Genomic DNA, 23083 nt, shown 5'->3' with positions numbered 1-23083 from the left:
CCAAGGCTGAGGCTCATGGAGCTGCTGAGGGTGCCTGGGGCGCCGAGGAGACTGCCGAATGGTCCGCTGAGGGCATTGCCCCTGGCGTTTCCGCCGATATGGCCCTTCCAAGCGCTCAGGACTGGGCTGAATCGACCTTTGCTGCCGCCGGCCAAGAATCCAGCTGGGACGCATAAATTTGCTCGAAAATTTGTTATTAAAAACAAGGGATTTTGCTTTACTGGGAGTAAGGTGAAAGAAAACCTGATGAATGGATGTCAAATATATTTCTCCTTAGTTTTAATAAATGAATTCTTGGTACCATTTTGGCTTCTGTAATGCTAAAGAGTATAGGAGTATCAGCAAATTGTTTGGCAAGGCGCAGCTCTAGTCGTCACAAAATGTCATAATAACTTCAGAATTGTTTATTCTCTTATGTTCGGCGCGATTATTTTCCCCGCTTTCCGTTTTCTAATCGTCTAACTGTCTTTGCCATTAAGAATACGACCGAGCTTTTATTCCATATTCTATCTGGATACGTGCAACTCCAATACGTGTAAGAGGGGTAGCTTTTACGATCTATTGTAGATCTCGCTTCATTCCTTGATTCTACAATTGAATGTCTATTTCTGCTCCACTTTAATCTGATACTTGAGTGTATATATTATAGTTTTTGTTTTCTCTATTTTATTCTTTTATTTCTCGTTTTTATTTTTTCCATTATTTTAAAATTTTATATAATATACAGCGATGCAGCTCTCGACAAGAAGAGAGGTAAGTGATATGGATCATTGGAATTGTTTAACTGGTATCGTAATCTTGGCGAAACGACCTTTAGTACCAAGTGGTACCGGGGAAACAATTTGGATCGTTGAGTCAAGAGGAGCGCAAAAGGGTCATGGCGGGGGGAGGATCGGTAGAATTCGTTATTCCGGTACAATTTTTTTAGAATAAGTTTCCCCCCATGAATTCTAATGCATGGTATTCTCTTTAGAGTAAAGCGTATTCCACAGCGAAATCATCAAGAAAAAGTAACCCTCTTTCAGGTGTGCACTCTTGATTTGTATTCTTAACATATTGGCATGTTTTTTATAGATAAGGTTAAAACATCAAAGTACCTGAATGGGCAAGCATCGAAGTCGCTGATCCACTCACCTTGTTCTACTCCACATACTACACAAACATCAACAACTTCACAACAGAATTCCACCGAGTCCAATCCGTTATCCTCCCCCATATTATCTATACGCCCTAATACCACTTCTATGTCTGACGCAACCAAACCGAATGGCATTATTCCAATTGATACAACCGATAAGTCTAGAACAGACGTGGCAACTGCCACACCTACTACGACAACCATAAACGCCACAACCACCTCCGTCACAACAACAGCAACAACAGCAATAGCACCGACAATAGCAATGCCAGTAAAGAAATCCTGGGCAGATATAGCTAAGACCAATACGCCGAACACCAAATCAATACCCAGTTCGAAATCTTCTCCGCCTCAGAACAAACTCCCAATAAATGTTAACGGGAATGTTAAATTCACTGGAATTGGAGGTGAATATACCACATATATAGGACAACACTAGTGCATTCTACTGATGCCCTCATACTTTTTTTATTCCAGATGTAATCAAGCGATACGAGACCACTTTTAACTCCCGATTATTGCAGCCCCGCGGCTTAATCAATAACGGCAACACTTGCTTCATGAATGCTGTAAATTCTATAATAACATCTATACAAAGAATCACCTATTTACAACTGTGAATAATAGGTCCTCCAACCTCTTTCACATTGTGCTCCTTTTTACAACCTAATAAGCGCAATTAGTACACATGTAGTGCATAGCTTTAAAAGCAGAACCCCTCTCTTGGATTCTATGTAAGTGTTTAGCTCTCTATGGATAATACCTAATTGCTCATTTTCGCAACATTTAGGATCATGTTTTTAAATGAATTTCAAGCAATTGGAGAGTCCGATCCAAGTACTATGAGTATGGTCTTGACATATTTTGGTTTGTTTGAGAGCAACTGATTTACAAAGTATAATGTTTGCCGTTGCCAGATGAAGAATACGGAGCGCCATTTGTGCCAGAATACATCTACGATACTCTAAGGGGTTTGAAACGATTCGATTCTATTAAGGGGCGTCAGGAGGATGCAGAAGAATTTTTACTATATTTATTGGATGGCTTACACGAGGAACTTCTGACAGGTTATTTATTCGATTCGATAATCTCTTTCGACTGGCTTTTTACATTTTTTTTTTTCACAAGTAGTTACAAAATCGCCTCTGTACCGCACTGAAACTTACAAAATTGGCGATGAGAGTTATCAGTGCCAAGCGTTATTGGAACCCGAACTCACATCTGCAGCAACGGCTATTCTCTCCCAGGACAACGAATGGAACGAAGTTGGCCGGAAAAACAGGACCGTTACAATGCGTTCTACAGAGTTTGCAGAGACTCCGATATCCCGTATCTTTGTGGGTCGCCTCCGATCCATACTTAAATGTCCTGGCAAAAAAGATTCAGTTAAAGTAGAGCCGTTCCAATCTTTGAAATTAGATATACAATCCGATACTGTTTGCACGATCGAAGATGCCCTGCACGAGATGACAACTCCAGAGTCTGTAGAATACACAACAAGTGAAGGGAGAATCGATGCGACGGCACAACTTTACTTAGAAACCCTACCACCTGTGCTAATCATACACTTAAAGCGGTTTGTATATGACAGTATTGCAGGAGGGACTCAGAAGTTGCACAAGCAAATCAAATACTCTACACGATTGACGATTAAGCCTGGTGGGTAGTTTTGTTTTAAAGCAATGATATGATCATGAATGCTGAAGTTTGCTTAATTTTAGAAATGATATCCCCTGCTCGACGCACTCCTCAGCCCACAGAATACAAACTCTTCGGGGTTGTCTATCACCATGGTAAATCAGCAACAGGTGGCCATTATACGTGTGATGTGTTACGTCAAAATGGAGAGTGGCTGCATTTTGATGACACAGTCATTACTCCAGCCTCCGAGGATGAAGTGGTATCCAGGGATGATGAGGGAACACCGGCGCTTGAAAGACTGGCATATTTGTTGTTCTATATGAGGGTACCCAATTAACTGTTCAAGGTTATAAAGGGAAAACTATGTGTTCCCATCTCTATTTTTTATATATATTTGATGGGCTTCAAAATATATATGTTCTATATATCTTATATCATCTGTTATCGTTCTTATTAAATCTTCATTTTGCTAAAGACAGTAATATAGACAAAAAAAAAAGAGCAGATTTAATGTGCTATCGTTTATTTAAACAATTAAAATTGTAGTAGTGAAAATTAAATCAAAAAAAAAAATTATACTCAGAAAAAAAACTAGTTCCCCAAAATCATCGTCTCTTTAATTGTGCATCTAAATTTCGTCTCTGCTGCCCGAGCCATGAAACGGGTGTAGATGGCGCTCGTTGAGCAGCCGGCAAGCTGTCGCGCTGCAGCCTACGCCCAATATCGTACCATGCAGAGAGAATAAGCTGTTGTTCGCGACGAGTAAGCACATCTTTTTCGTGAAGTTGTTTCTATGAGGTGTAAATAAAAATAATAAAGCATGTACTTTTCTAATTTTGTATGAGAGTATCCTACCCTGAGTCTAGTAATTTCATCTTCACGAAGCTTGATCTCCGCGTTGAGTGATTGGATTGCCTCGTCGAAGTTTTCCTAGTTAAAAATGGTCGGCATGAATTGGTTTGCATAACCAAAAATAGATGTGTATATAACTCACCTTGGGAGCTCCCATTTTCGTTTCTCGGAATAGTTTATCTTGTTGTTTAATGAATTCCTTGGCTTTCTGCATTTTGATTTGCATTTGCTGGGTCTGTTCCCGTAGCGTTACGACCTCCTGCTGCAGCTGTGCATTGAGCGCTTTCATTGTCTCATTGTCGTTCGATTGCAAGGCAGCGAGGGTTGCCTTCATATCGCTGTTGAGTTTTTCTTTTTCTAGCAGCTGATCCTTCGTCTCGATGTTTTGACGCTGTAGCTCATCCTTCTCCCGAAGCAGTCGATTCACCTGTTCAAGCTGCTCCTTGACTTGCTCTTCAAGTTGTGATGAGCGCTGTTGTAAGACAGTGTGATCTTCTTGTAGCCGCTCTAGTTCGGTTGCGTTGCGCTTCTTAATTTCTGCGATTGCATCGAGCTGATCCTTACCAAGTAGATTGAGGTCCGATTGGGCCACCGTCAGTTCATTACGAGTCTCCTTGAGCTGCACCTCGGTCTCAGCAAGCTTGCGTTTGAGCTCTGATGTTTCTTTCTCGTATTCGTTGAGGCGGGTGCGGAGGGTTAGCGAGAATTCGCTATCTTCTAGCTTTCCACCACTCCGAATGCGCGCCAACTCATTCTCGAGTTGAAGTTTCTCTTGGTGCACTTGCAAATAGTCCTAGTAATATTATGATATTGAGAATTGAATGTAAATTTAGGGTTCAACAGCTAATGACCAACCTGTTCGAATTTAGCTTTCATGCGATTTGCGTCTTCTAACAAATGTTCCAGAACAACGGCACGAGAACTTCCGCCCTCCGATTTTTCCTCTTTAAGCGTTCTTAGTTCCCGTTCAAGCCTGGAAATCTTCAGCTTCAGTCCAGTTGTGGTAGTTCCCTCCAAGTCATCTCCGAGAGCAGTCCCTACAACCTCCCCACCAGCCCCTTCTCTTCCCTCGCTGGCAGCTCCTCCTAATGCAAGTGACAGTCCTCCTCCAAGCTCGTATTCCTTCAATCTCTCTTCTAGAAGCTGTATTGTCTCTTGGTCATGTGCTTGTTCTTCATGTATTACTTCGAGACGGGATGTGACTCGTTTCAGTTCAAACTCAATTTCGTTCTTCTGGCGCGTTAACTCGGAATTTTTCCCCTCTAACGTTGCAACTTGTTCTTTATATGAGTCCATGAGAGACTTGAATGCAAGGACTTTGCGATATTCGTCTTCGACTTGCTGATTGCGCTCCACAAGGTTATGGTTTTGGTCCTCTAATGTCTGTAAAACCAAAAGAAAACATGATGACATTTACTAACCATATTAAAGTCATAATACGTTTAATTTTGAAAAGTTACTTTGATTTGTCTCCTAAGGTCGGCTGCTTCCTCCAGTCTCTTGCGATACTTCTCTATTGTGTTTTCCTGCTTCTGAAGTTTATCCGCCGCGTGTTTATATTCATAGAGCTTGTCTTTCAAACGAACAACCTCTTCCGCCTCCTTCTTGAGCTCGTCAACCTTCCGCTGAAGCTCGATGTTTGACTGGTTTAACGAATCGATCATTATTTCAGCCTCTTGTCGTTTTTCTTCGCTTCTCTCTCTAGAAAATAATAGTAGCTTATTTTAATAATCATGGTAACTATAAAAATTAGAATCTTATTTACAGGTCCTGCTTCAGATGATCGATTTCGGTTTTCATAATAAAATCGTGCCGACCTGTTTCGCGTGCTTGCGCCACACTTTGCTCCATTTCCCTTAGACGCACCTTTAACTCATCCTTCTCTGATGTCATCTCCTCATATTTATATTGCAGCTGGCCATTTTCCTCGATTAGTTGTTTGTATGCTTTCTCCAAGTCCTCTTTCTCTTTTAATAGACGATTATAGTCAGATTGAGGTGAATAAAACCGCCCGCTACTAAATTGGACATAAGTTATATCACGAGGCGTTGAACAGCTATTTGGAAAGAAATATGGCTTACTCGTAGGAATTTGATTGTTCTCGCTGGGGAGTTGCTGGCTCAGAGCCAAATTCAGAGTTTCCAAGATTTTTCATCACCTACATCAAAGCTTAGAAATCAACAATGGGTTGACTTTCTCTGACGGATCAATATAGTGTAATAACCTGTTCAATTGATAACATCAGTGTGTGCTGCGCACGCTGGCTTAATCCCTGAATCCGTTCGATATATATCTGATTATTTTCACTCTGAACAGCTAGTGCAATCACAAGTTGGCATAATTTCAGCAATTCGCCTGCATCGGCTTCCTTGGCTATTAAATTAAGATTTGGGGGTTCAAGCGCTTGAGTTGACTGGCCCAAAACCTCTTCGAAAAAACGCGTAACCAGTTTGTGCAGCTTCTTGAGATTGTTAAATTTGAGTACCCAATTGTCTCCGATATCAGCTTGGCGAATGGCTTTAAACCATTTAGGATCGCTGTTTAAAACTTAACATCAGTGTATTCACAATGAAATTGGCAGATGGAATAATAATTACATATCAGCTAAGACTTCGAACAATACAATTCCATCGGAAAGTTCAGAGATGTGATGGATGGAGTGTGAGATGCTATCTGCAAACGTGTTGATCTATTGAAGACCAAGAGCGTGTTATAAATTTTAATTGTAGCAATTACTAATATTAACTCTTAAAAACTAACCCATTCTACAAAGGCTGATGAAGACTGTTCCATACTTAGAATTTTCTAAATTTATTGGGAATATTGATGGAAAAAGTTCTGAGATTGAGGGAAGAGTTTCCCTCCACGCAATTCTCTAAATGCAAAATTGAAAGAATGACAGATGAAAGAAAAAAAAAGGGGACTTTAAGCTTCCCCCTCTTTTCACCTATTATGTTCTCGTTTCAGTGAAAAAACAACGTGTAGTTTCGAAACACTCTGGCGTCAATTCTATTATCCACCTGTGGCTTTGGAATCCCCGTGGTCATCGATCCCTTTCTCCCCTATACTGTTGTGGCTTAGAATTAATGACGAACCCCAATCTCGCATCTTTTCTTTTCTTTCTCTGTCCAACACAACACAGGTTATATCTGTTCATAGTACACTTTCACATTTACTTATTGTTAAATTTTTCTCCTTTTCTTGCATCAACGATAGTGACTTACATTTCTCTTTTTACTGTTCTCCGGAAAATACTGTTTACTATTTTAAATCTTTCGAACTCTCCTGCTGAAAATTTAATCAAAGCGGAACAAGTATATCACTTTATCATATACATCCGACCCTAGCTCCTCTCTCTTCCCTTCTTTCTATTCCTGTTCACTTCGTTTGTGTGCTTTCCAGTTTCAAGCCCACTCCCACACCGTTATTTTAAGTTTCCTTTATGTCCATTCGACGGCGAATGTCTCCGGCATCCTCTTCGATTACATTACTGCACCATCCAACCTCACCGAAATCCGATAGAAAATCCTGATCAATTAACGATGACTTCTATTACTTCGAAAAATTCTTTTTCCAATAGTGCGGTCGCTAAGTTTTCATTGCAACAGCAACAACAACTGGGGAAAGGTGCAAATCGATCTCCTAAGTTAAATCCTGCGATTATATCCTCCTCATCACCCACGCGCAAGATGAATAAATCTCATACGAAGGGTAAACGACAGTCACGACAACACCCTACTGCTCCTTCGTCCCCACCACCAGAACGCAACGAGCTCGAAGATCCCTTCTCTATCGATTTAGTCGGCACTGGGAATGAAAAACACGTGCCTGGAATTTTGGTATTACCTCCGGCGGTCAATCCCTGCTCAGCAAGGAAAAAAGCAGCAATCGCGGATAAGGGCAGCAAAAAAGGGAAAAAATGTCGATCAGCGGCGGCGACTGCGGTCACAACGAAACTTAATTCCTCTGGCGAAAATCGGCAAAAAGCTGCACCACCCCTCGAACCGGGTTCGGTAACCATCATGAAACGCCCTCAGAGTGCGCCAATACTCAACTTGCTGGCGAAGGAGTGCTCTGCACCGAATCCAGCTAAGGATATACTTGAAGGAAAAGTTTTGAGCGGAGGCGAGGGTGAAAATGGTGAAGCTAGAGCTAAGAAGGAAAAAAACAACACTAATAGTAAACATGAGAGAAAGAAAAAGAACCACCAAATATCCCCTGAACAGCCCCGTGCACGGGAACCTGCATCTACTAAATCGAAGTCCAGGCGCTCTCAGTCTCACAGAAATGATGAGGAGCTCGAGAAAGAGGGCGAGAAAGAACTCAGCAGTAGCCCAACGAAGCAGCTCCCTGCCCTTGCCGATCACGACACTGACGAGGATCCCTGCTATGAAGAACGTAGCGAAAAATTGGCCTCCGCTTCTCCAACGAAACCATCCAAGAATAAAACGGCTAATCTCAAGCGTGATACACATAAACGCTTTTCAATGCCCCCCAATCCCTTCGCTTCTGGTACTTCCTCCTCTACCCCAACTTCCACTTCGAGCCTTAAGAAAGTCAGCAAGACCAAACAAACGCCCACGCCTTCTCCCGCTTCTGCCCCTGAGAATCCCCCTGGAGAAAAATCCAGCCGTAAATTAACAAGTTTTGCACTGGATACGCTGCCTGAAATACCCAGTACAAATAACACCCCCTCCCATTCTGCTCGCTCAGGCCGACGCCGCTCCAACACGTTGGTTGAACTTGGCAGCAGCTCTGGAGGCAATACATCACCTTTCGCTGAGGGAACTTCACCTTCTAAACTGTATGCTGGTCCTACCTTCCACAACTCTCCTGCCCCAAGCGCCCTTCCTGCCCCCGTTTTTGGTGGCCATTCATGGAGCCAAGCGATTTCAGCGCTGGAAATGTCACTTTGTCCATCCGGAGAACCTCTCTCTTCCGCTCCTCCTCCACTAGATTCCCCCACTCGCATGCCTCGCTCGGCTAGCGGTCTGCCTGTCACATTTTTATCTGAAACTCCAATCTCCTTGCGCTCGCGTACTATTTCCATGCCATCTGTTGCGGTTAACCAATCCACCCCCTCTACCATATTAGAAGGAGAGATGTTTCGTATGGAAGTTGATGAAGCCAAAGACAAGTCTGAACCACATGTAAGTATCATCCCACTGCAACAGCTTTTAGAGTATAATATTAACGAGTGGCCGTAATAAAGGCCGAAAACATTGCCCTTCAACGTAAATCTCGCGAGCTTCTGAGCCTGCTTGGGTCTAAACATCACTCGCACCACGGACCTCATGCTCTCAAATCAACGTCGGCATTCTCTCCCCAGAAGCCCAATACCTCTGAGCCGACTCACCATTCCAAGCATACGCCCACATCTCTCTCAGATATAACACTAACACTTAGAACTCTCTTCAAATTGGAGGATCAAAATTAGGTACCTAATATATTATTGTGAGTTGTCCATTTCAATAATAACTTTTTTCTCTTTGCCAAATATCTTTTTTATTCATTTTTTTTTTTAATTTCTCTGTTATATTTACCTGCTTTTCACTATTTGTCTCTTTTCTTTGTTTATGCTTTGATGTATGATGACTCTTGTGCATTGAAGGGGTTTATATATTATCAAAGAAAAAAAAAATAAAAAAAAAACTTCGGTTAGAGGCTCTTGATATCTTTTCAAGAATATGATAAATTATCAATAAACCAGCTCCTCACAAAACCGTCTCAAACGGGTCACGACTCTACTTAGGAGCAAGTCCAATCATATTTATATAGCTCTAATGCCTTTGCTTTCGTCTTTCTTTTTGAATTACCCCATTTTTACTAGTTTTATTGGGATTTTATGAATTTTATGTATAGTCAGTAGAAGGGATTGGAGATCTTATTTGGTTTTGGCAAGAAAATTGGAGAGGAAAATTGGGTAACTCAATAACACGCAAGCAATTGTTTTTCCCGTTTTTTTTCCTTCATTTTATTAATAGCTTATAATTACGATTCAATACATATTGCATTAAGCGCAAATCCTCTCTCCATATTTCTTTCTCCCACTGCCCATTTGTATGAATACAACCATCGTTAGACCGCCTACTGATCCCGAGCCATCAGAACATACCCTCCCCTCTGTACTTCATTTCCTACAGTCCGAGTGGCGACGTTTTGAACGCGAACGGCATGAGTGGGAATTGGAGCGTACGGAGATGAAGGCCCGGATCGCAGCGTTAGAGGGTGAAAGGCGCGGCATGGAGAATCTAAAAAATGCGCTAATGAGACGGATAAAGATGTTGGAAGTAGCTCTTATGCAGGAGAGGTACACTATTTCTTGGTTAAACTGTGAAAAAAAAAAGAAAATGGATTATTCTATATATATTCAATAGGAAAAAATACGTTTCCTCAGGCACTTCAAGCAGTGCAGATGAGACGACAGTAATAATGAGCGATCCAAATCGTGCTGCAGGTTGGTTGGTTCATACACCATTAATTTTGAGTATTCTGAAGGAATTGAGTCCTCTTTGTTTAAAATAGATACATCAACAACACAAAATGCCTCTGAGGATCTATCAGCGCTCGCTAGTAAGGCGCTTGCAGAGGCAAAGGAGCTTTCAAAGAGTAGAGAATACCTAAAAATGTTTGCTTCCCTAGAATATCGCAATATATGCGGCAGTTCATTAAACTTCACCCTATTTTTTTTTTAAGGTGCCTCAATGAAATTACACACTTATCTAACGCGGCTCTCGACACTACCAACTCGCTTAAGAATTGGAGAACCGGTGGCATTTGGATGGGCACCGCTGGACATTCGCGAGAACCGGCTGTCTCCGATGTTTTCCTTTCACCACATACAGTTGATGCGGTACACTTAAGCGAGACACATCTTGGCCAAAACCAGCCTGGCGCCGGTGGAATCATGTCCGCTACAGATCTGTCACCCTCAGCTATTACTGGAAAACCTTCTCCATCTATTGATGAGGGCACAAAATTGGCACAAGCTGAGAAGGGAACAGTCGACACTGGTAGCATGAAAGGGGCCGAAGAAGATGAAGAAGAGGGAGTTAGTGAAGAGCAGCTGGTGAGATATTTTGTTTTGACAGAATTCTAAAAACTACTCGTCCTTAAATATATGTCAACCTAGATTCAAGATGTTCAAAGTAATTTTCAGCTCTCTCCAGAAAGCATTCGTAAAATTATGGCTAGAAGTGAAAATACCGAAGGTATGCGTTATAGAAAATTAAATTTAGGAAGAATGACGATTGCGATAACCAGTTTTTACTTTAGCTCGCCCTAAACTACAGGTCGACGAGCTGGCAAATCTTACAATAACTGCTGAGGAAGCAGAAGGCCAACCTGCAAAACCTAGTGTTGAGAAAGATATTGTTGACACGAAAGTCTGGCGAAGTAAGCTTGTGTTGCGAAACCACCTGGATGTAGTGCGCTCCGTGTCTTTTCACCCTTCAGAGCCTATACTTGCCTCTGCCTCGGATGACAGCACGGTGAAGATCTGGAATTTACGGAGATATGCCACCTCAGGAAATAAGAGGTTCGTGTAACTTTGTAATAAGTAGACACAAAATGAGAAATCATGAACTCACCTGTCTTGTTACTAGATCTGCCTCTCAAGACTTGGAGCCTGCAATAACTTTCCGCGGCCATACAGGCATGGTGACTTCGGTTATTATTTCGGGTAATCAGGGTCGCTGTTACTCTGGTAGTGTGGATTCCACTATCCGAGTGTGGCGTCTTCCCTCAATGGATCGAGGTGCCTATACATCTTATGGTTAGTATTAATATAACATATGAGCAAGAAGGAGCACATATCTCACCTATAATCTAGATCCCAGTCTTCAGATAACAACTTACGTTGGACACACGGATGCTATCTGGGATATCCGAGCCTTCCCTATTCATGTTGAAGGCAGACCATACTTGATCGCGTCCGCCTCTGCAGACGGCACGGTTAAGCTGTGGGATACGAATGCAGAAAAGTCTCCGCTGCGTAGTTCGATTCTCTATGCACAGGACACAAACTCCCCTGTGCCAACTTCGATTGAATTTTGTCACACCGATTTGAAGAAAATACTAGTTGCATACAGTAACTCTGTGATTAAGATGTTCGATCTGGAGACATCGCAATGCGTGAGCACCTTTGAAAGTGCTTCAACCTATGGTAAGTACAGCATTGAGCAATGGCGGCTAGTCAAAGAAGGGTCCTTATTTTTCATTCCTTTTCGTTTCCTAGATGGAACCCCCGCCACTCAAATCAACCGCATTGTGAGTCACCATACTATGCCACTCGTACTCTCTGGACATGAAGACAAATATATCCGCTTCTTTGACGTGAACACTGGTTCTTGCACCCATTCGATGCCCGCTCATCTCGACTCAGTTACCTCGTTGGATATTGAGCCAGCTGGTTCGGTATTTGTATCGGGTGGGCATGATGCATCGATACGGTTTTGGGATTTGGCAACGTATACATGTGTGCAGGAGTTCACGTCACATCGTCGCAAGGGCGATGAGGGCGTAATGAGCTTGCATTATCATCCAACAAGACCTTGGCTAGCATCAGCCGGCTCGGATGCAGTTGTGAAGTTATATCAGCCCGGAGATTAACTCTTTTTAATAGATTTCTTCATTTTTCTTCTCTCTTCTTAGTGGATTTACTTTGCGTGCATTATTTTCTTTTAAAAAAAACTATATCTACTCTTCTAAAATCTATTTTGATTACTTTTTATTCGGGAGCTTCTTTTTTTTTTAATTTTCTTTTTTACTATTCTATATACCATTCTATTTCTCTGATTGCACCCAACGCATTTTGAAATGGTAACAAAATTTATGGCACGAAAACTGTCAAAACGTGTGCGGTTTTTATTCGCGTAGATCTATCAATGCAAAATTACTATCACACAAGCCAAATATTGGGTTTGTAAGCAGTGTTGTTTTGTTTCGAAACGATACAAATACATACACACACTTGCTTTGGGGTCATTTATCCTCGCTTAATACTCATCACTTGGGAAGAAGAATCCTCTTAATCACCATGGAGGAATCATTCACAAAATCACCTCAAGAGGTGTGTAAATTTTTCGATGTTAATCCAAATGTGGGGATGCGTCCGGAACAAGTAATAGAATCGAGGCACAAGTACGGCAAGAACGGTAATGTAAACTGCAACAAACCCAGTGATGGATGGTTGATAACCGACAATAACTTTCATTAGATTTGCCGGAAGATCCTCCCACACCTCTATGGCAACTTGTTCTTGAGCAATTTCAGGATCAACTCGTCATCATTCTCCTTATTGCTGCCGCAATCTCGTTTGTCCTTGCATGGCTTGAGGAGGACAATAGCACCGGCACTGCCTTTGTCGAACCTCTTGTCATCCTTCTAATTCTCATCGCCAATGCAGTTGTTGGAGTGGTTCAAGAATCAAATGCAGAGAAAGCCATCGAGGCTTTGAAGGAATATTCGCCTGATGAAGCAAAGGTACTCCGAGGAGGACAGTTGTCCAAGATTGATGCGACAGAACTGGTCCCAGGTGATGTGATTGACCTGGCGGTCGGCGACAAGATTCCTGCAGATGCACGTGTGCTAGAAATATACTCATCTAGCTTCAGGGTTGATCAGGCGCTTTTGACTGGAGAGAGTGTATCAGTTATGAAAGAAGTGGGCGCCATCAAGGACAGCGGTGCTGTAAAACAGGACCAAATTAACATTGTATTCTCGGGAACGACGGTTGTGCTAGGAAAGGCACGAGCCATCGTGGTTAAAACAGGAACTCAGACTGCCATCGGTGACATCCACAAAAGCATCACCTCACAAATTTCGGAGAAGACTCCCCTCAAGAAGAAGCTCGATGAATTTGGTGATATGTTAGCCAAGGTTATCTCGATCATTTGCATCCTGGTCTGGCTGGTGAACATCCGCAATTTCAACGACCCATCCCACCATGGATTGCTTCGTGGTGCTATTTATTACTTCAAGATCGCCGTCGCCCTTGCTGTCGCTGCCATTCCCGAAGGTTTGGCCGTCGTCATTACAACCTGTCTAGCTCTCGGAACCAAGCGCATGGCTGCCAAGAACGCCATTGTGCGCAGTCTACCCAGTGTGGAAACCCTCGGCTGTACCTCAGTCATTTGCTCGGATAAAACAGGCACCCTCACAACCAACCAAATGTGCGTGTCCAGAGTCTTGACTTTGAAGTCGGCCTCAGGAGCCATCAACGAATACTTTGTCGGGGGAACAAGCTACGAGCCTGTTGGTGAAATCACGTCCAACGATGGGCTCTCGGTGCAGACTCAACTCTCCGTTAAGGACTCCACCATCGATGAGCTGGCGACCATCTGCTCTCTGTGTAACGACGCGGCTATTACCTATGAAGAATCAACCGACTCATTCTCCAACGTGGGTGAGCCGACCGAGGCTGCGCTGAAGGTTCTTGTGGAAAAACTTGGAACAAACGACTCCGCCTTCAACGCACAGTTAGCCCGTCTTTCCAAGAAGGAACGCGTGGGGGCATGCAATGCACTCTATGCTAAGCATGCAAAACGCCTCGTCACTTTCGAGTTCTCTCGTGACCGCAAATCTATGTCTGTGTTGGTAGCTCAGGACAACGGAGCACGAGGAAAGCTGCTCGTGAAAGGTGCTCCGGAATCGATTCTTGAGCGGTGTAATCGGGTGCGCTTGCCAAACTCCACCGTGACCGAGCTCACCCCGGCCATCCGCAACAGCATTTTAGAAAAGATGCTCGAGTACGGTAATCAGATGAGCCTTCGGTGTCTGGCCATGGCGGTTGTGGACGACCAGCCCACTGATCTGGCAGCCTGGGACCTCAAGGATCCCTCCAAGTTTGTACAATATGAGCAAAACATGACCTTTGTGGGTCTCATTGGAATGATGGATCCGCCCCGTTCTGAGGTTCGTGATGCAATTTCCAAATGTCGTTCGGCTGGAATTCGGGTCATTGTGATTACAGGCGACAATAAAAACACGGCTGAAGCCATTTGCCGCCAAATCGGTGTGTTTGGAATGAATGAAGACCTGAAGGGTAAGAGCTATACGGGACGCGAGTTCGATGCCTTGTCGCCCGAGGAAAAACGTGCCGCCGTGAAGAGAGCCAATCTCTTTTCCCGCACTGAACCGACACATAAGTCCGAGCTCGTCGATCTCCTCCAGAGTATGGGAGAAATCGTGGCCATGACGGGTGATGGCGTCAATGATGCGCCAGCATTGAAAAAAGCTGATATTGGTGTGGCTATGGGATCGGGAACCGATGTCGCGAAGCTCGCTGCAGACATGGTGTTGGCCGATGACAACTTTGCTTCGATCGAAAAGGCCGTTGAAGAAGGTCGCTCCATCTACAGCAACACGAAGCAGTTCATCCGGTACTTGATCAGCTCAAACATTGGTGAAGTGGTCTCGATCTTCCTGACGGTGTTACTCGGCATGCCTGAGGCCTTGATCCCCGTTCAACTTCTGTGGGTCAACTTGGTGACCGATGGCCTGCCTGCGACCGCTCTCGGTTTCAACCCGGCTGACCACGACATCATGCGCACTCCGCCCCGCAAGGCCTCAGAGCCCATCGTGAGCGGGTGGCTCTTCTTCCGCTACATGGTTGTGGGTGTCTACGTCGGCTGCGCAACCGTGTTTGGGTATGCTTGGTGGTTCATGTATTACTCGGGCGGTCCCCAGATATCCTTCTACCAGCTGGTGAGTCAAACAGCTTTATTTTAGTATACTGTTTGGTTTAGTTTCTAATCAATGCATCTCTCCCTCCTCCTCCTCCTCCTCCTCCTCCACTAGACCCATTTCCATAAATGCTCGCAGCTCTTCCCCGAAATCGGCTGTGACATGTTTTCGTCCATTATGTCACAACGCGCAACCACCGTCAGTCTTTCCATTTTGGTTGTCATTGAAATGTTTAACGCAATGAACAGTCTCAGCGAGAATGAGTCGCTGCTCACTCTCCCCCTGTGGAACAATCTCTATCTTGTTTTTGCAATTATCCTGTCGATGCTGCTGCATTTTGTGATCCTCTATGTGCCCTTCTTCTCGACCTTGTTTGCGATCACACCGCTCAACTGGGAAGAATGGCAAGCGGTGCTGCTCATCAGCTTCCCTGTCATTCTGATCGACGAGGGTTTGAAGTGGGTGAGCCGGACCTTGGTGGTACGCCCCACCAAGGTGAAATACGAGTGAACTTTTTGAGGTCCGTGGGCACTTTTTCTTTTCATTTCTGGTATGTTCTGATGAAATAAAATATAGATTTCTTATTTTATTTTTTCACTTAGATATCACTTTTTTATATCTTCGTTTGAAATGGTTTACTTTGTGACTCTTTTTCTGATTTAATTAAAGATGTACTTTTTTCCCCTATGTGGCTTCAACTTCGAAGCAAACTATCCAGACCCAACTTTAGTTTGGAAAAGCATTTTGAAAACTGGCCCTTTAAGCTTTCTAGTAAATAGATCTCCAGTTTTAAGGCTATGTTACAAGACAATCTTGATCCAAGCCCTAATATAAAATGTGTAAAGATAACATGAGGATAGGCGCCTGGCCCAATAGGGGTCTAACCAGAAAAGTAGGTCGCTTTCTATCCGATTAAAGTATCGCTTTGACTCCTCCCGCTTATTAGGTGAGAGGGCTGGGATTGGGCACAGCGTACGATATCTCGTACTAATAAACTAACACAGACTTTTCGGCACCAAGGGGGGCCTCTTAGGGAATCATGTGCGCATATCTACAATAGGGGAGTGAGACATTTGAGAACTGGGCCCAGTTTCGACTCGTTCCCTTCCACATGAATTTAAGTTGGACGAGAGTCTGTATTCGAGCTCTCGTATAGACAGGTCGAAAATAGAATGTTGGGAAAATTGGATAGTGGAGACGTCACATGACACTGGTTGACATTGTCGTGCGGTCGTCCGTTTCTAAAATATATTCCAGGACGGAAATACCGGTGGCAAACAAACCCACCTCTTTAGAGACTCTTTTCGCTTTTTGCCTTCTTTTCCACGCCATATAGCCTTCTCTTTACCAACATCAACTGAAGTGTCGTTTTGGAGTTACTAGCGGGAGCGTTGATTTCTCAAGATCCCGTGGCGCAGCAAATCAAGATGCCTTCTCGGCCATCTTCGAGAATATACCCCGTGTACACGATTGAATCGGTGTGTCCTCAGCCTACCCCCTCAACACCCTCGACATCGTCGACATCTCCAGCATCTCCTCTGTCTCGCTTATTTAATACTCTTCTTTTTCCTCTGACATATTTCATTCCGCCCCCGAGCATGTCCTCTTTACCCGTTGTCCTCATTACTGGCGCCTCGCAAGGCCTGGGACGCGCCATTGCATGCGCAGTTGTCAAAAAGAACGCCAACGTAGTTGCCATTGCTAGAACTAGGGCAAAATTGGAAGATTTGAGGAACGAACTAGGAGATCGATGTGAAATTATCGTGGGTGATGTAACTGAAGAATCCACTATTTCCCAGGCAGTTGAATGCGCTAAAACCAAGTGGGGAAGACTGGATGCCGTGGTAGCAAATGCCGGGTAAAGTTTCCTGACTCTTACTTTGTATTGTTCATCGCATGTTGTGTTAAAGAATTTCACTGGGTTTTCTTCAGGGTACTTCAAATCGAGCCTGTCGCCTCTCTGTCTCAAGCCGAATGGAAACGCGCATTTGACGTCAATTTTTTCTCCATCATTGCTCTCGTTCAACGTGCGTTGCCTCTCCTACGCGTTGCCCCTTCAAAAGGCCGCTTCATTGCAATAAGTTCTGGGGCCTCCACTAAAGCCTATAGTGGATGGAGCTCTTACTGTGCCTCCAAAGCCGCCTTGAACATGTTTGTTGCGAGTCTAGGCATGGAGGAACCGGATCTTATAAGTATGGCCATACGCCCTGGCGTGTTGGACACCGAGATGCAATCCCTGGTCAGAGAACAAGGTAGCCAACCTATCTCCCTCTATTTCTGAAAGCAATTTGAACTAGACCCCCTATCCTGTCACAATAGGTGCCGCCAACATGAAACCTGAGGAACATCAAAAGTTTATCAATCTGCATGCACAGAATCAGCTCGTAGATGCCCGAGAACCTGGCCATGTTATTGCTGCGCTAGCACTTGATGCTCCAAAAGCTTTTTCGGGTGGATACTTTAACTGGGAAGATGAAGCTTTTAAAGAGTACCAGCGTAGAGCTTAGACGATAGATCCATATTATTCTATGAACTTTATTTTTTTTTATTCTCTGTGGCTGCTATCGTATTATTTCTGCCACTTGTAGTTATCTCTCATGGGGGTTTAATCTAAACTGCGACATGGCTGGGGGAAGAATAGAGTGAATTCTTATTATATTTTCAAACTTTTTAACTTTCTACAAAGACCCGACCTCGAGTGTGGACATAGAATGATGGAGAATTGCATCAAGTGGGAGAAGAGGAGTGCAATCTGGAAATAAGGGCCTGGCCCAGAGTTCTAGCCTTCAACTTCCAGTGCAACTGTTCCCAAGAGCTAAGCATCAGGGTCCTGCCACATCCTAAAGTGGCGGTTACGCTTATTGGATTCTAAAATTCGGCTTGGAGTCAAAACCTTTAGAGTGTTTCCGAATAGGAGTTCTTTATTCTTGGAGGCAATCTCATCGGCCTCCCCTGAAGCGCCCGTATATCCTAAACTCTTATCCATTTCGACTCCCAGACATTGGCGGCAAAATTTTCCCCTTTCATTCTGACTGATATGGCGCCAGTTCCGATCCGGGATGCTAAAAATCGCCTGATCGAATGAGTACTTATTGAAGCTCGAATAATACGCTCGGAAGGATAAGGGCCGTGATTTGGGGGAAATCTGGTCCCATTTCTTTAAGCTTTGGTAGATGAGTGTTTTGTTTTTATTTTGAAAAAGTTAAACGCTGCTTTATTTTCCATTTTTCCCCCTGCGTGCTCCCCAGGTCCCAAAACCAATTCTTTACTAAGCAATGGATACAACATAAACTTTCAGGATCATGAGAAATCAGAACACGGATATGACTCGTCCATCGACTACGCTGACGCCAAATGGTGTATTATGCTGCTATCGATCTAAATAAAGACTTGGCCATGGTAAGCAAAAGAGTCACGCTGCACTAGTACAACGCCTATTTTTACTCCCACCGTCTATCCACTCTAAATTTAAGCTCTCTCCCTCGCCCGTATGCGGCCGATAATCATTCTTGCTACGTCACATTTGAAAGCCAGACGATGCTCTCGCCACAAATTAAAAGGGAAACTTATTTTCATTTTCTGGCTCTCAGAACTTAGGACCTTTGTTTCTCTCTTCATGTCTCTTATACAATGTGGATCAAGTGGTTTTGCTTCTCATTAGCGGCAACCTTGCTTACCATCTGCTATTCCTTTTTTACCGGCACTTTGTGGACATCGTTTCAGGCCATTGCTACGTCATATCCAGAATCATCCGCCCATGATCCTGAACCATTAAGAGCCAAGGACATGCTGTTCGGAATGCCATTCCTGGCAGAGCGGTATCTCGCACGCGCTCCATCCGAGGCTGTACTTGCTACAAACAGGCATCTAAGCGCCATCCTACAATCATTTTTTTATTTTTTACAGAATGAGAAGATTTGCGTACTTGTGAGTCGATTCTAAACCTCTGATGGCAAACTTATGCTAACTAGTGTTTCCCGATGTGCACCAGGTCTTTTTAAATATGGCCTACTGTATGCTCTACCTTCTGGGTCGCACCACCTTACGATTCTTTTTTGGCGAATTGCGTGTGATTGAAAGCCAAGTGAGTCTTCCGATCAGCCCTATTCACATTCCTTGATTTCTGACAGTGTTGCTCACCTTCATGATTTCCATTTTAGCACATGCGCGACAGACTGCTGAATTTTTTGCTTTTCAAGGTTGTGTTCATTGGAGCTATCCTCGAGCCCAAATGGGAGGATCTTATGATTTGGATCTCATGGTTCACCATCCTCGGGTTTTTAAGAATATTTAGCATGCTCTGCCGGGATCGCTTTGAATACGTAAGTAATAATGACCTTTGCGCTAAGCAATTAATTGAGACGAATGCTGATGTTGATGCGCTATTTTTAACGATGAGCAGTTGGCCTTCTGCCCCAATGTACCATTCAAATCCCATCTGAAAATTCTGTCATTGCTTGTTCTGATTCTGGTGTCTGATGTGTTCTGGTTCTCAGTATGTGCCTCGATATTTCCGACTATGCTCCTACTACTTACTTTTGAGGTTACCTTCTCTTATTCTATCCTCTGTAAGCGCTCGCCCTAACCCTCCCTCCTATTTTTATTCTATAGTCTTTCACCCTCTTTCTTGATACTCTTCAAACCCTCATTAAATACGGCATCCACATCCGCGACCTCTCCACCAGTGGGATCTGGGAAGAAAAAGGCGTTATGCTTTATTACACCGAGTTCATCACAGATATACTCATCCTCGTCGCGACCCTTGGCCATTACATGCATATCATCCTGTTGCACGGGGTTTCTTTGACCCTCATCGATGCGGTGCTCCTCCTTAATATGCGAAGCGTATTCAATAATTTAAGGAAGAAAATCACAAGCTACTATCACTATCTGAGGGTGATTTCGGATATGCAGACCAGGTTCGTCTCCTATTCAACGACAACAGAGATGCTTAAGTAGTATGGAATACTAAACGGGGTTTTCCTCTTCTTTTTTTTTCCTTTTTGCCTCATATCTGATCAGATATCCCAGTGCAACGGTGAAAGAGCTACAGGATTATAAAGATGACTGTGCAATTTGCCGCGACACCATGACCAATGCAAAACGTCTTCCCTGCGGCCACTGCTTTCATGCCTCTTGCTTGCGTGCATGGTTTGAGCGAGCTTGCCAAGCTCCCTCCTGCCCAACCTGCCGACAGCCTTTAGGCCTGACGTCCTTCGATCTCTCCCATACATCCAGGACGATGTCGCAACACAACTCCATGTTGATGCAAGAGGATGGGAGAGGCACCACTCTACGACGGAATCGATCCGTATTCAGTTTTAATAGCGAGGAATGGAGCAGCCAGCTACCGTGGAATATTACCCTAGAAGTAGTCTCACGCGAGCCCCGGGGCAGTAGAAATGTGGCCGAGGAAGCTCAGATGCGTGAGCGAGAAGCCAGTCTATCTTGCCAAGCGTCATAAGCAGCTTGTCTTTTTTTTTACAATTCATCATGACGACATCCCACTGTTGAACCCTGTATTTTTGTTTCCCCCCCCCCCTTTTTTTTTTAATCTTTTACTCCTCTTTCTTTTATATACCTCTAATGCCCCGGTCTTCTATTACGGCACCTATTCACCCATTCATCCCAGCGGCAAAACACCTCGATCTAATCGCTTTTATTTGTTTCTAATTTCCCATACTTTTTTTCTTCACCTCCCGTCAACATAACTTGCCTATTTTTAACTCACAAAGGCTATGTACAATGTTGTATATATATATATCGGACTTTTTTTATTTTCAGGATGTTGTCGCCATCATTCATATATTGTACAGAAAAAAAAAATAAAGGTTGGAGATCCTTGATCAAAAGAGGTTGAATTACAAGCGGGATAGCTGGGAGGGGGAGAGGGGGTATTAAACACGAGGTAGAGAGTATCAGTTAATACAGATATAGATCGTCAGGTGAGTGGATAGCAAATAAATAAGAGATATAGATGGACACAAATAGCTCGTCACCCTACACAGCAGGGGAAGGGAGGGTCCAGTGTTTTACCAATACTTCGTAGACGACCTCCGCCATCATCCTGTGGACCCGGGCTAAACATGAAGAAAAGTGGATCAGCGTCGTGTTTCATAATATAGAGAGTCCGCACTCGACTTACTTGTAGGGTGCCAGGTGTCCCAGAACAAATAGTTGTCTGGGTGCCGGCAATGCCTCCACAGGCTGCTCTCTGGTGAGCACGGGTCCTCAGTGTTAGCAAAGAGGTTACTCTGGATGAGCTCGCTATAGATGCCATGAGCGTCGATGAATAGCACATCTACCCCGACGTCAGCGTGGAATGCGCGGAAAGTCCGCGCAAGCTGCTCAAGCTTTGTGTTGTAGGACTGGACAAGGGTGGAGAATCGGGAGACGGTGGTGGAATTGCTGCGCGATCGCTGCCAGACTATGGGCATGTGTTGGATCGGGGGCACGTTGATCAGCATGAAGTGGCGAGCCCCATGGCTAACCAAATCCTCCTGTGGCCGGGAGCGAAGTTCAGCGAGCCGTTAGTCTAACCTGGACTCATCCGTGAAGAAAGCGGAAGCCGGGAGAAAAGCTTACCATGGATTTTCGGACGGAAGCGATATCAAGGTCGTACCGTGTAGCGTTATCCCCTTGAAAAAAGATATCGGTCACATCATTGACTCCGATCCATATGCTAAACAGCGTGCGTTCAGGACTCCACTTTAGCGACGAGCCGTGCACCCCGTCAACGGCGCCGCGGTAGAAGAGCTTGACCTGCTCCTTTACACTGGGGGTGTAGCGCTTCACAATAGACTATTTGGTGAAAGAGAAGTTAGGCTTAGTCTTTCTCGGCATCTAAGAAAGGCAGCCCTACATTGTCGGCCGTCGCCCCGCTCCATGCGAAATTATAGAGCGTGAAAGACAGGCGATCGCTAAGATACTGATTCCAAGTTTTGCCGTTGGTCGAATACTTTCTCTATCCAGTCGGAAAGGAAGATTGAGTATTGGGGTGCCGTGCAGCTCTCCAAAATCAGAGAACTTACAGCAAAGGAGTACTTTCTTGCACGAGTATGCCCATTGTCTGAGTAGCTGTCTCCAAAGACGACCAGCGTGGTGATGTTTTGTTGGAAACCCAATTCCGGCTTCGGGGGAGGCCATTGGAGAGGAGAATTCCATAGGATATACGATGCAATCAACAGCAGTGAGAGAAACAAGAGAAACAACCGTTTGTACATAACACCAGCGACCTTGGGACCAAGGTCATAGACTCAACACAACAGAAGAGAGGCAAAGTCTAACAGATGGAGACTGAAAAAAAAACCCCAAGATTTATAAGGTCTGCTGGCTGTGTAATCAGACAATACGTAGAGCTAGGCTGCATAACCCGCATTGTGACCCGTACCTTGATCCTGCTCGGCGATTCGCTACGACTCCCGGCCAATTCTCCGAAGATAATGAAAAGACACATTGAGAGAGCGCATTATATATGATCTCGGCTCTCCCAACCGCTTGATATTACGGCTCCCGCAACCTAGGGCCTCTCCTTGAGGCCGCAGCCCTTGTTCGCATTGTATCCTCTGTAATTAGGATTGTGGTCCAAACCTCTGCATCGTCTCTATCGGAGGCTCGTGGCAAGTTCCTGAAAAACAATGGTAGAGCAGCCCACAAAGAACTTCCTTGCTTCCATTATCTAGCAAACAAAACCCCTATCCTCTGGGAGAGAAAAATAGAAAATACACAAAGCCAAACTCTGAGTAACCCCCCTTCCCCCACCAGCCT

The 23083-nt window shown here is 44.3% G+C and overlaps 9 protein-coding genes across 9 annotated transcripts; 7 read left to right on the top strand and 2 right to left on the bottom strand.

Moving 5' to 3' along the window:
* Positions 1-11: 11 nt before the first annotated feature.
* On the top strand, positions 12-176 carry VTP21DRAFT_4876 (uncharacterized protein; the record flags this gene model as incomplete). Its single annotated transcript, XM_069395335.1, has 1 exon — positions 12-176. A coding segment is annotated over one exon (165 nt), but the record flags the coding sequence as incomplete, so codon positions are not given.
* A 553-nt stretch (positions 177-729) lies between these two features.
* Positions 730-3116, top strand: VTP21DRAFT_4875 (uncharacterized protein; the record flags this gene model as incomplete). Its single annotated transcript, XM_069395334.1, has 10 exons — positions 730-753; positions 818-913; positions 974-1010; positions 1075-1545; positions 1616-1707; positions 1766-1872; positions 1929-1984; positions 2056-2205; positions 2270-2797; positions 2860-3116. 10 exons carry the CDS (start codon positions 730-732, stop codon positions 3114-3116), a joined length of 1818 nt encoding a protein of 605 aa, XP_069248491.1.
* Positions 3117-3384: 268 nt separating this feature from the next.
* On the bottom strand, positions 3385-6424 carry VTP21DRAFT_4874 (uncharacterized protein; the record flags this gene model as incomplete). The annotated part of the gene is made up of 10 exons (XM_069395333.1): positions 3385-3570; positions 3635-3709; positions 3774-4424; positions 4487-5014; positions 5092-5332; positions 5397-5648; positions 5713-5789; positions 5856-6168; positions 6229-6320; positions 6392-6424. 10 exons carry the CDS (start codon positions 6422-6424, stop codon positions 3385-3387), a joined length of 2448 nt encoding a protein of 815 aa, XP_069248490.1.
* A 749-nt stretch (positions 6425-7173) lies between these two features.
* VTP21DRAFT_4873 (uncharacterized protein) lies at positions 7174-9068 on the top strand (the record flags this gene model as incomplete). Its single annotated transcript, XM_069395332.1, has 2 exons — positions 7174-8781; positions 8844-9068. The coding sequence occupies 2 exons, from the start codon at positions 7174-7176 to the stop codon at positions 9066-9068; spliced, it is 1833 nt and encodes a 610-aa protein (XP_069248489.1).
* A 625-nt stretch (positions 9069-9693) lies between these two features.
* VTP21DRAFT_4872 (uncharacterized protein) lies at positions 9694-12241 on the top strand (the record flags this gene model as incomplete). The annotated part of the gene is made up of 9 exons (XM_069395331.1): positions 9694-9941; positions 10009-10088; positions 10157-10259; positions 10328-10700; positions 10764-10842; positions 10907-11168; positions 11236-11405; positions 11463-11795; positions 11868-12241. 9 exons carry the CDS (start codon positions 9694-9696, stop codon positions 12239-12241), a joined length of 2022 nt encoding a protein of 673 aa, XP_069248488.1.
* A 427-nt stretch (positions 12242-12668) lies between these two features.
* On the top strand, positions 12669-15826 carry VTP21DRAFT_4871 (uncharacterized protein; the record flags this gene model as incomplete). The annotated part of the gene is made up of 3 exons (XM_069395330.1): positions 12669-12786; positions 12849-15337; positions 15431-15826. 3 exons carry the CDS (start codon positions 12669-12671, stop codon positions 15824-15826), a joined length of 3003 nt encoding a protein of 1000 aa, XP_069248487.1.
* Positions 15827-16743: 917 nt separating this feature from the next.
* VTP21DRAFT_4870 (uncharacterized protein) lies at positions 16744-17823 on the top strand (the record flags this gene model as incomplete). Its single annotated transcript, XM_069395329.1, has 3 exons — positions 16744-17174; positions 17249-17568; positions 17636-17823. 3 exons carry the CDS (start codon positions 16744-16746, stop codon positions 17821-17823), a joined length of 939 nt encoding a protein of 312 aa, XP_069248486.1.
* Positions 17824-18946: 1123 nt separating this feature from the next.
* VTP21DRAFT_4869 (uncharacterized protein) lies at positions 18947-20780 on the top strand (the record flags this gene model as incomplete). The annotated part of the gene is made up of 6 exons (XM_069395327.1): positions 18947-19243; positions 19308-19400; positions 19477-19638; positions 19719-19859; positions 19928-20235; positions 20339-20780. 6 exons carry the CDS (start codon positions 18947-18949, stop codon positions 20778-20780), a joined length of 1443 nt encoding a protein of 480 aa, XP_069248485.1.
* Positions 20781-21316: 536 nt separating this feature from the next.
* On the bottom strand, positions 21317-22539 carry VTP21DRAFT_4868 (uncharacterized protein; the record flags this gene model as incomplete). The annotated part of the gene is made up of 5 exons (XM_069395326.1): positions 21317-21396; positions 21462-21816; positions 21902-22117; positions 22179-22280; positions 22348-22539. 5 exons carry the CDS (start codon positions 22537-22539, stop codon positions 21317-21319), a joined length of 945 nt encoding a protein of 314 aa, XP_069248484.1.
* Positions 22540-23083: the final 544 nt, after the last annotated feature.

The sequence above is a fragment of the Calcarisporiella thermophila genome (assembly GCF_041956535.1).
Source record: "Calcarisporiella thermophila strain CBS 279.70 unplaced genomic scaffold VTP21scaffold_20, whole genome shotgun sequence".
In the NCBI taxonomy this organism is placed as follows: domain Eukaryota; kingdom Fungi; phylum Calcarisporiellomycota; class Calcarisporiellomycetes; order Calcarisporiellales; family Calcarisporiellaceae; genus Calcarisporiella; species Calcarisporiella thermophila.
Note: the sequence above shows the minus strand (reverse complement) of the source record. Positions and strands in the feature narration are given on the sequence as shown.